The sequence below is a fragment of the Coffea arabica genome, chromosome 7e (assembly GCF_036785885.1).
Source record: "Coffea arabica cultivar ET-39 chromosome 7e, Coffea Arabica ET-39 HiFi, whole genome shotgun sequence".
In the NCBI taxonomy this organism is placed as follows: domain Eukaryota; kingdom Viridiplantae; phylum Streptophyta; class Magnoliopsida; order Gentianales; family Rubiaceae; genus Coffea; species Coffea arabica.
The window spans coordinates 19,089,481-19,101,973 of record NC_092323.1 but is presented as its reverse complement, the minus strand read 5'-3'; the positions used below and the strand labels follow the sequence as shown (position 1 = coordinate 19,101,973).

Sequence of the window (12,493 nt, the reverse complement as noted above, 5' to 3'; positions counted from 1 at the left end):
TTCAAAAATTCATGTTCTCAATAATGGCGGAACGGTGGGTTACTTTCAGGATGAACACTTACCATTTCACCACATAGGAGTGAAGTGAATTGTTGAGGAAAAACTTGTGAGGTTGGATAGGTTTTTTGGACAAGAGTTGTCGCAAACCATGTTGGTCTCTTGTATCTCCGTTCGCAACCCCATTGCCAACGAGGAAATCTTCCGGTTATTAGTGAAGTTGCGCCTTCGGTCACTCTCAATTATGCACAACCTTAAGGCATTTTATGTTATGACTTACAATGTCTGATTTGCGGGGAAGGATGAATTTGTGACCCACTACTTGGAGCTGAAACTGCCACTGCACACCGACGTATGGATACTGTTCGGAGCCAATTTTAAAAATTGGTCAGGCACCGACTTTATGGCTGATCAGGGTTACGATGCCACTATGATTCGTAACGTAGCCATTGTAGACAATGTGTATACTGCCAATATTTACTGGAATTCAACAGCTGTGGATATAATCTTTGAAGAAAGAGATACAACTGATAGCCTTCTGCTGACTGTGAGGCGCAAAAAATACCGAAACTTTCTCAAGGTCACCGCCATGGTTGCAATTATTAGTCATACTCTCTTGCATGGTCATTGAACCGCACGTTTAATTCCATTTGGTTGGAATTAAAGGAAAGTACCTGAAAACAACAATCAACTTTTAACTCAATCGCAACTTCCTTTCCTTGTGTATTTTGTAACTTATGAAATAAATTCTCCTCTTGTACTTTAATAAAGCAAGCAGACGTCGGCATGGAATTAGGACGAATTTCAGAAATACATGCCCTCAATAATAGCGGAATGGTGGGCTACTTTCAGGATCAGCACTTACCACTTCACCACATAGGAGTGAAGTGGATTGTTGAGGAAGAACATATGAAGTTGGATAAGTTTTTCGGATAAGAGTTTTCGCAAACCATGTTGGTCTCTTGTATCCCCGTTCGCAACCCCATTGCCAACAAAGAAGTCTTTCAGTCATTGGTGAAATGGCGCCGTCAACCACTCCCGATTATGTACAATCTTAAGCCATTTTATATTATGACTTACAATTTCTGATTTGTGGATACTGTTCGGAGTCAACTTTAAAAATTGGTCAGTCACTCGCTTTATGGCTGATCACGGCTACCATGCCACTATGACTCGCAATGTAGCCATTGCAGGAAATATGCATACTGCCACTATTTGCTGGAATCCAACAGCTGTGGAGATAACTTTTGAAAAAAGAGATGCAACTGATAGCCTCCTGCTGTTTGTGTGGCCAAAAAATATCGAAACTTTCTCAAGACCGCCACCATGGTTGCCACCATTAATCATTTTCTCTTGCATGGCCATTGAACCGTACGATCAATTTCATATGTTTGGGATTAAAGGAAGACACGTGAAAGCTACAATCAACTTCTAATTCAAACGTTTCCTTTCCTTGCGTATTTTGTAACTCGTGAAGTAAACCATCCTCTTGCACTTTTATAAATCGAGAGACACCGACATGGCATTAGGACCAATTTAAAAAATGCATGCCCTCAATAATGGCGGAATGGTGGGTTAGTTTCAAGATGAGCACTTACCACTTCACCACTTAGGATTGAAGTGGATTGTTGAGGTAGAACTTGTGAGGTTGGATAGGTTTTTCGGACAAGAGTTTTCGCAAATCATGTTGGTCACTTGCATCCCCATTCGCAATCACATTGCCAAAAAGAAAGTCTTTCAACCATTGGTGAAATGGCGTCTTCGCCTACTCCCGATTATACACAACTTTAAGACATTTTATATTATGACTTACAATGCCTGAATTGTAGGGAAGGATGAATTTGTGACACACAACATATGCCTGAAACCACTGCTTCACACCGACGTGTGGATACTGTTCGTAGACAATTTTGGAGATAGGTTGGTCACCCGCTTTATGGCTTATCAAGATTACCACGCCACTATGACTTGCAACGTAGCCATTACAAACAACGTGCATACCGTCACTAGTTGCTGGAATCCAACAGCTGTAGATATAATTTTTGAAGAAAGAGACGCAACTGATAGCCTCCTGCTGACGGTGAGGCGTAAAAAATACCGAAACTTTCTCAAGATCCTCATCATGGTTGCCACCGTTAATCCTTCTCTCTTGCATGGCCTTTAAACCACAAGTTTAGTTTCATCTGCTTGGCATTGAAGGAAAGCACCTAAAAGTTACAATCAACTTCTAACTCGACCGCAACTTCCTTTCCTTGTGCATTTTGTAACTCATGAAGCAAATCCTCCTCTTGCACGTTTATAAAGCAAGCAGACGCCGGATGGTACTAAGGATGAGTTTCAGAAATGCATGTTCTCTATAATGCCGGAATGGTGGGTTACTTTCAGGATTAGCACTTACCACTTCACCACATAGAAGCGAAGTGGATTGTTGAGAAAGAACTTGTGAGGTTGGATAGGTTTTTCGGACAAGAGTTTTCGCAAACTATATGGGTCTCTTGCATCCCCATTCGCAATCCCATTGCCAACAAGAAAGTTTTCCGGTCATTGACGAAATGGCGCCGTCGGCCACTCCCGATTATGCACAACCTTAACACATTTTGTATTATGATTTACAATGCCTTATTGTGGGGAAAGATGAATTTGTGGCACACTACCTGGGCTTGAAATCACTGCTGGACACCGACGTATGGATACTATTCGGAACCAACTTTCAAAATTTGTCAGTCACCTGGTTTATGACTGATCAGAGTTACCACGCCACTATGACTCGTAACGTAGCCATTGCAGGCAACGTGCATACCGTCACTATTTGTTGGAATCTAACAGCTGTAGATATAACTTTTGAAGAAAGAGATGCAACTGATAACCTCCTGCTGACTGTGAGGTACAAAAAATACCGGTGCTTTTTCAAGACCGTCACCATGGTTGTCACTATTAATCGTTCTCTCTTACATGGTCATTGAACCGTACGATTAATTCCATCTATTTGGGATTAAAGGAAAATATCCGAAAGTTACAATCAACTTCTAATTCAACCCCTTCCTTTTCTTGCATATTTTGTAACTCATGAAGCAAACCATCATCTTGCACTTTTATAATGATAGAGACACCGACTTGGCATTAGGACGAATTTCAAAAATGCATGTACTCAATAATGACGGAATGGTGGGTTAGTTTCAAAATGAGCACTTATCACTTCACCACTTAGGATTGAAGTGGATTGTTGAGGTAGAATTGTGAGGTGGATAGGTTTTTCGGATAAGAGTTTCCGCAAATCATGTTGGTCACTTGTATCCCCATTCGCAATCACATTGCCAACAAGGAAGTCTTCCGGCCATTGGTGAAATGGCGCTTTTGGCCACTCCAATTATACACAACCTTAAAACATTTTATATTATGGTTTACAATACCTGAATTGTGGGAAATGATGAATTTGTGACACACTACATATGCCTAAAACCGCTGCTGCACACCGACGCATGGATACTGTTTGGAACAATTTTAAAAATAGGTCAGTCACCCGCTTTATGACTTATCAGGATTACCACGCCATTATGACTCGCAACGTAGCCATTGCAGACAACGTGTATACCGCCACTATTTGCTGGAATCCAATAGCTGTACATATAATTTTTGAAGAAAGAGACGCAACTGATAGCCTCTGCTGACTGTGAGACGCAAAAAATATCGAAACTTTCTCAAGATCCTCATCATGGTTGCCACCATAAATCCTCCTCTCTTGCATGGCCTTTGAACCACAAGTTTAGTTCCATCTATTTAGGATTGAAGGAAAGCACCTGAAAGTTACAATCAACCTCTAATTCAAACGCAACTTCCTTTCTTGTGTATTTTATAACTCATGAAGCAAATCTTCCTATTGCACTTTTATAAATCAAGCAGATACCGGCATGGTACTAGGATGAGTTTCAGAAATGCAAGTTCTCAATAATGCCGAAATGGTGGGTTACTTTCAGGATTACCATTTACCACTTCGTCACATAAGAGCGAAGTGGATTGTTGAGGATGAACTAATGAGGTTGGATAGGTTTTTCGGACAAGAGTTTTCTCAAACTATATTGGTCTCTTGCATCCTCGTTCGCAACCCCATTGCCAACAAGAAAGTCTTCCGGTCATTGACGAAATGGCGCCGTCGGCCACTCCCGATTATGCACAACCTTAAAATATTTTGTATTATGACTTACAATGCCTGATTTGTGGGGAAGAATGAATTTGTGGCACACTACTTGGGTCTGAAACTACTGCTGCACACCGACGCGTGGATACTATTCAGAGTTAACTTTCAAAATTGGTCAGTCACCCGCTTTATGGCTAATCACGACTCCCACGGCACTATGACTTGCAACGTAGCCATTGCAGATAATATGTATAGTGCCACTATTTATTGGAATCCAACAGATGTGGAGATAATTTTTTAATAAAGAGATGCAACTGATAGCCTCCTGCTGACTGTGAGGTCAAAAAATATCCGAGCTTTCTCAAGACTGCTACCATGGTTACCACCATTAATCGTTCTCTCTTGCATGGCCATTGAAGCATACGATCAATTCCATCTGTTTGGGATTAAAGGAAAACATCCGAAAGCTACAATCAACTTTTAATTCAACCGCTTCTTTTTCTTGCATATTTTGTAACTCATGAAGCAAACCATCCTCTTGCACTTTTATAAAGCTAAAAACACCGACATGGTATTAGGATGAATTTAAAAAATGCATGTTCTCAATAATGGCGGGAATTGTGGGTTAGTTTCAAGATGAGCACTTACCACTTCACCACTTAGGATTGAAGTGGATTGTAAAGGTAGAACTTATTAAGTTGGATAGATTTTTCGGATAAGAATTTTGGCAAACCATGTTGGACATTTGTATCCCCATTCGCAATCTCATTGCCAAGAAGGAAATCTTCCGCCCATTGGTGAAATGGCGCTTTCGGCCACTCCCGATTATGCACAACCTTAAGACATTTTATATTATGGCTTACAATGCCTGAATTGTGGAAAAAGATGAATTTGTAACACACTACATAGGCCTGAAATCGCTGCTGCACACCGACGTGTGGATATTATTCGGAGCCAACTTTGAAAATTGGTCAGTTACCCGCTTTACGGCTGATTAGGGTTACCACGCCACTATGACCAGCAACATGGCCATTGTAGACAATGTGCATACCGCCACTATTTGCTGGAATCCAACAGCTGTGGATATAACTTTTGAAAAAAGAGATGCAATTGATAGCCTCCTGCTGTCTGTGAGGCGCAAAAAATATCGGAGATTTCTCAAGATCCCCATCATGGTTGCCACCATTGATCCTTCTCTCTTGCATGGCCTTTGAACCTCAAGTTTAGTTCCATCTGTTTGGGATTGAAGGAAAGCACCTGAAAGCTACAATCAATTTCTAACTCAACCGCAACTTCCTTTCTTGTGTATTTTGTAACTCATGAAACAAATCCTCCTCTTGCACTTTTATAAAGCAAGCAGACGCCGGTATGGTGCTATGACGAATTTCAGAAATGCATGTCCTCAATAATGGCGGAATGGTGGGTTACTTTTAGGATGAGCACTTACCACTTCACTACATAGGAGCGAAGTGGATTGTTGAGAAAGAACTTGTGAGGTTAGATAGGTTTCTCGGACTAGAGTTTTCGCAAACCATGTTGGTCTCATGCATCCCCGTTCGCAATCTCATTGCCAACAATGAAGTCCTCCGGTCATTGACGAAATGGCGCCGTCGGCCATTCCCGATTATGCACAACCTTAAAATATTTTGTATTATGACTTACATTGCCTGATTTGTGGGGAATGATGAATTTGTGACGCACTACTTGGGTCTGAAACCACTGCTGCACACCGAAGTGTGGATACTATTCGGAGCCAACTTTCAAAATTGGTCAGTCACCCACTTTATAACTGATCAGGGATACCATGCCACTATAACTCACAACGTAGCCATTGCAGATAACGTGCATACCGCCATTATTTGCTGGAATCCAACGGTTATGGTATAACGTTTGAAAAAAGAGATGCAAGTGATAGTCTCCTGCTGACTGGGAGGCATAAAAAATACCGAAATTTTTTCAAGATCGTCGCCATAGTTGTCACCATTAATCCTTTTTTCTTGTATGGCCATTGAACCGCAAGTTCAATTCCATCTGTTTTGGATTAAAGGAAAGCACCGAGAAGTTACAATCAATTTCTAATTCAATCGCAACTTCCTTTCCTTGTGTATTTTGTAACCTATGAATCAACCATCCTTTTGTACTTTTATAAAGTTAGAGACGCCGGCATGGCACTAGGATGAATTTCAAAAATGCATATCCTTAATAATGATGGAATGGTGGGCTACTTTCAGGATGATCACTTATCACTTTACCACATACGAGTGAAGTGGATTGTTGAGGATGCATTTGTGAGGTTAGATGGGTTTTTCGGACAAAAATTTTCACAAACCATGTTGGTGTCTTGCATCCCCGTTCGCAACCCCATTGCCAACAAGGAAGTCTTCCGATCATTGGTGAAATGGCGTTGTCGGCCACTCTCGATTATGTACAATTTTAAGGCATTTTAAATTATGACTTACAATGTCTGATTTGTGGGAAATGATGAATTTGTGGCACACTATTTGGACCTGAAACCGCTGCTACACACCGACGTGTGGATACTGTTCGAAGCCAATTTTGAAAATTGGTCAGTCACCCGCTTTATGGCTGATCAGGGATACCACGCCACTATGACCCCGCAACGTAGCCATTGCAGACAACCTGCATGCCATTACTATTTGCTGTAATCCAACAGTTGTGGAGATAACGTTTGAGGAAAAAGATGCAACAAATAATCTCTTGCTAACTGTAAGGCGCAAAAAATAACGGAGCTTTCTCAAGGTCGCCACCAATAATGCTTCTCTCTTGCATGGCCATTGAACCGTACGCTCAATTCCATCTGTTTGGGATTAAAGGAAGGCACCTAAAAGCTACAATGAACTTCTAATTCAACTGCAACTTCCTTTACTTGTGTATTTTGTAACTCTTGAAGCAAACTCTCCTCGTGCACTTTTATAAAGCAAGCAGACGCCGGCATGACACTAGGACGAATTCCAGAAATGCATGTTTTCAATAATGACGGAATGGTGGGTTACTTTCAGGATGAATACTGACCAATTCATTACATAGGAGTGAAGTGAATTGTTGAGGGAGAACTTGTGAGGTTGGATAGGTTTCTCGGACAAGAGTTTTCGGAAGTCATATTGGTCTCTTGCATCCCCGTTCGTAACCCCATTGCCAACAAGGAAGTCTTCCGCTCATTGGTGAAATAGCGTCGTCGACCACTCCCGATTATACACAAGTTTAAGGCATTTTATATTTTGACTTACAATGCCTGATTTGTGGGGAAGGATGAATTTGTGGCACACTACTTGGGCCTGAAACCGCTGATGCACATCGACGTGTGGATACTGTTTGGAGTCAATTTTGAAGATTGGTCAGTCACCCGCTTTGTGGCTAATCAGGGCTACCACGCCACCATGACCCGCAACGTAGCCATTGCTGACAACGTGCATACCGCCACTATTTATTGGAATTCAACAGCTGTGGAGATAACCTTTTAAGAAAGAGATGTAACTGATAGCCTCCTGCTGATTGTAAGGCGCAAAAAATACCGGTGCTTTTTCAAGGTCGCCACAATTAATCCTTTGTTTGGTCTTATTATGGAGCGATTTGAGTGAACGTTCATAACTGAAACGACGTGCTTTTAATTTTTTGTTTTGCTAATATTTTGCTGATGGGTTGGTTTTTGTTCGTGACCTTTGTGTCAATGACCTTACCATGGTGGGTTGTGCTTGTTAGAGCAAAAATGGTAGGGGTTAGGGGCTGATAATATATAATGTTGAAAAATTACAAGTGCACCGTTAAGTAATATTGTAAAGGGAAGAAATTGAAGAACAAATTAAGAAGTAAGTACTTGTTTCGTAATTCAACTCGTCAGATTTCAAAGTTGTTAAGGCAACTTATTGTGTTGTATATGAGAACTGGTTTTACAAGAGGACGCTCTTTACTTGTATGGCTAAACAAACATTGACAATTAATAGCATAGCGTTGCCTTACAGTCAATAAATAATTTCAGAGCTGAATCACACTTATTTAAATGAAATAAAGCAAATTCTAATGTTCTGAATTCACTGATAATCACACACAATTGAGGGGAAAAAAGCAACAGGAAATATAATGCACAATGTAAACGAATACAAAACCCATTCTCTCCCGTAATTTCAAGCAATATCACCATTAACACACACACACACACACACTCCGTTCGTTGGTTTTTCAAACACATATGCGTCACTATCCGGCAGACGAAGGAGGGACAAAAGCCAATGATAGAACACTAGAAAACAAAAGCCAACAGGCTATAAATTAGGTTAAATGCCTATTCAGTATAAGGACACCATATTTGAGTAATGTATAGGAGGGGGATGGAATGAAAACGAACAGAGCACTTCACAATTTCAAAACCAGAACTACGAGTGCCGTTAAAACAGCAACCACAACAATGTTAAGGATCATCATATCAATTTGCATGCTTGTTAGTTCTACTATGATGCGAGACACCTCTGCCGTAGGTGTAGTGGTGGCGGGGTCCTTATTTGAGGGGGCGAGATCGGGAACTTAAAACCCCATTGATCGTGCGAACTCATCACACCAGATAATAAACGTACGACAAGGCCTCTGCAATAGAAGTATCTGAGAAATCGAAATATTGTCTACGCAACAGTAATGGCAATTCACTTTCCTGGGCATTAGCGTACTGATAGTAGTGGCGGCCCCTGTTTGCTTTCGACTTCCACACAACACAAACTACACATCTGCGACCACAATGGCAATATAATGTCGGCCATAACGTGCTATTGACCGAGCCTGCAGATGAGGATGAAGCCATTGTCGATAATTAATCTCTTTAACTACACCGCCTCACTTTATTTGTCTCAAACATAAGGACACAGTGCTCCCTAACTGGCAAGGGAGGAAGACTCTAAATAAAATTTGGGGTTTGGAGGGAATAGGTTTTGTCCTTTGTAATCAAAACTCAAACAAAGGCGAAGATAAGCCTGCCAGTCACAACGAACGGCTTCAAGTTGGATTTTTTATTTTTTATTTATGTTTTTTGTCAAGTAATTGTATATCTCCATTCACAAAAATACAAATCAATCAAGCCGTAACTAAGTCTTTTCTAAGTTAGCGCTTAGATACAATTCAAGAACTTGAAGTTATCTTAAAGTTGCATGAGCACAAGGAACGCCTCAAGAAACCATTGCATTGGTCTCATCTTCATCCCCTTCTGCTGCTGGAACCTCATTAAACATATACTGGCTCTGGAATTCCGTCAAGTATTGAGTTGATCTCTTGACATCATAAAACAGCTCATACACTCGACTGATATCTTCCATCTCTACAATCTTACCGTTCCTCTTTTGGCAAGCCAAAGCAGCAGCCGTAATTAGGTGTATGGCATACCTCAATTATGTATCAACCCCTATCTTTGTAAGTAAAACCTTTGCATCTTCGGACATTTCTACGTCTTCCTCTTGGCACCTGATGTCCAGAATTTTTCTTTTATCTTCTTCAGTGTACGGTTGCGTGGAGATTATAAGCAGTCGATCAAGAAAATCAATTGGAATCCCATGTGGAGATTTGTAGTTAGTGCCACGGATGGTAGTAATGCCTCTGTTTGTAGCAACAACCAAGATAGGTGCCATATCATTCTCCAGAGCACGGTTTAGGAAAGAAAAGCACTCTATGTCAAGCATGTGCACTTCATCAATGAAAAGAACACCAGGGACAAGCTGGATTTTTTATTTATTTGCACTATACTCCCTTATTTTTCCATGAATCGGAATGGATTGTTTACAAGTTGCATTTACTTGCCTTTTGCTTTGGCTACTTAAAAAATTATAGTAATTGTAGAAACCTCCTACAGGTTTCTGACATTTTCATACCGCCTTCCCTAATATTTGCAAAACTATAAAAACCTCCAAAGATAAAGAGGTTTGTATTACAAATTTAAGTCCATAGAAAAAACAAACATTAAAAAGATTACTTTACATGGGGGAGTGAAGTGAAAAAATGGGAGTATATAAATATACCTCTATTGTTAATTCGATAAATATCCCTTATACACGTATACAAGTTGAATTTATAAAATAATAGAGATAATTTTGATGTAATAATAAATTCACTTTTGTGTGCAGTTAGAGTATATTTTGCCTGGATAAACCTATTTATAAGATTTTGTCTAAATACCTAATTTATGTGTGCGGTTGGCGGATTTACCTTTAGTATAATAATAGTAATAGAATTAATATTATAATTTATTAGCAAATTTGAATATTATTAACCTTCCTTTTTACATTCTCTGTTCATGCAGCACTTCCCCTCCATATTTCATTACTCTCTTCTTCACCATACTAATCCAAATGGGTATGCGATGTTATTAGTTTCAAATGGGTAACTGAATAAAACCAATAACATTGTGGCTATTTGATTTGGACTACCTATTTAAAATTAATTCAATTAGACGTAAAATCAAATTCATTAGTATGCAAATTAAAATCGCAGCGTGTACACAATAATTATATAAGCTTGTTATGGAGCCATATTTATCCAATGTTTCGTACTCTTTAATTTTCATTTATTAAAGGCTTGGAAACAAATTTGGTTATTATAAAAAAAAAATTGTCAACTATTTATTAAGCACATATCCTCTCCTATTGTCAAGTACCTCTGACAGGGGCTTGACATTTAAACTAATTTTTTATCATACATTTTCATTATTACCATGCCCATTCGCTGTGTCAAGACCACTTTTTAAGTTTTTATAATAATTTTAGTTTTTGCACTAGAATACACTGTGTCTAATGTTAATTGTTGGGGTTAAATGCAATAAAATCCCCAAGAACTATATACCAAATTGTAGTCCATTCCAATGCATTTGTTATCTGCTACGGTCTGCCCTGTCTCGATTTTTAAGAAAATTGAGCAGGCCTGTGCGAATTTTTTATGGGGAGCTTCAGGAGACGGATTAAAGTTTCACTGGATTAGATGGTCACAATTATGCCTCCCAGTTGAGGAGGGAGGTGCGGGTTTCAGGAAGCTCCGGGAGGTGTACGCGGCTTTCTCTTGTAAACTATGGTGGAATTTTCGCGCTGGCTCGTCACTATGGGCGGAATTTTTACGGGTGAAGTATTGCAGGGAGATGCATCCTTGCCAGGTGGAATTTAGGCGATTCGACTCTCCGACGTGGCGACGCATGTTAAATATCAGCCGACAGGTAGAATTAGCCATGGTCTGGTTGGTGAACAGTGGGTCCTGTGATTTCTGGTATGACAACTGGCTTGGCAGTGGAGCTTTGTGTCTAAAGACTCAGGTGTACTCGGCTCTCACCTTCAGGGATTTCATCACAAAAGGGGAATGGAATGGCCAGTTGCTCGAACAATATCTCCCACTGGAGCGCACTCGTCAGATATTGCAACACCCGGTCCCGAAGGGAGTCGGCCGCGATGAGGTGGTTTGGTCCTTGACAACTTCAGGAAGGTTCACATTGGCGTCGGCATTTCAGGATGTTCGTCAGGCTCGCAGCGGTTCTGTGCTTCACTCGCAAGTATGGCATCCTCGGATACCGCTAAAAATTTCTTTCTTCATGCTGCGGTTGCTCGTGGGGAAACTGCCTCTAGCTGATGCCTTGTGGAGGGTGGGAGTTCAAGTGGTTTCAAAGTGTGTGTGCTGCCATGAGGGGGCGACGGAAGTGCTGGAGCATGTTTTTTCGGAGGGTCAGGTGGCGGTGGGAGTATGGGAATACTTTGGAACCATATGTGGGGTTGCTAGAAGAGGGTCTTCGCTTCGGGCTTGGTTAACGGCTTGGTGGATGTCGACTCCTCGGTCGAATGAACGACGGCTCCTTTTCACAGTTCTTTCCAACTTCATATGCTGGCGCATTTGGAAGGCACAGAATAAAGCATTCTATGAAGGGGTTCGAATGTGCGTGGCAAGAGTGTGTCATGAAGTCTTCATGGACGTGAAGGGGGTGGTGGAGGCTCAGTTTAATCAACGTCTGGGATTTCACACGTGGTCTCAATTATACGAGTGGTCTCGGGTTAAGCCACCTCGGTATTCGGTCCAGTTAGTGGGGTGGAAGGTGAAGGTGAAGGTGGCGGGAACGCTAACTTTGAATACTGATGGGTGTGCCAAGGGCAACCCAGGAGTGAGTGGTGGTGGGGGAGTACTGCGGGATGCAGCAGGGGTTCCTTTTTTTGCCTTCTCGGCGTCCTTCGGGGACGGTTCGAGCCTACGTGCCGAGGCTTTGGCACCGGCAACGGGGCTTCAGTTGTGCCTGCAGAAGGGGTCACCAACGTCAACATACAGGTCGATTCGCTTGTCCTAGTTGGGATTCTGCAGCGCCGCCTTCCCTGCCCGTGGGTGATACGAAGACAGGTG

At 41.3% G+C, this 12,493-nt stretch overlaps 1 protein-coding gene across 1 annotated transcript; it reads right to left on the bottom strand.

Annotated features, from left to right (window-relative positions):
* Positions 1–9,303: 9,303 nt before the first annotated feature.
* On the bottom strand, positions 9,304–9,810 carry LOC140011282 (uncharacterized). Its single transcript, XM_072060062.1, has 2 exons — positions 9,556–9,810; positions 9,304–9,471 (listed from the first exon to the last, which is right to left on the bottom strand). The coding sequence occupies exons 1-2, from the start codon at positions 9,808–9,810 to the stop codon at positions 9,304–9,306; spliced, it is 423 nt and encodes a 140-aa protein (XP_071916163.1).
* Between the last annotated feature and the right edge of the window lie 2,683 nt (positions 9,811–12,493).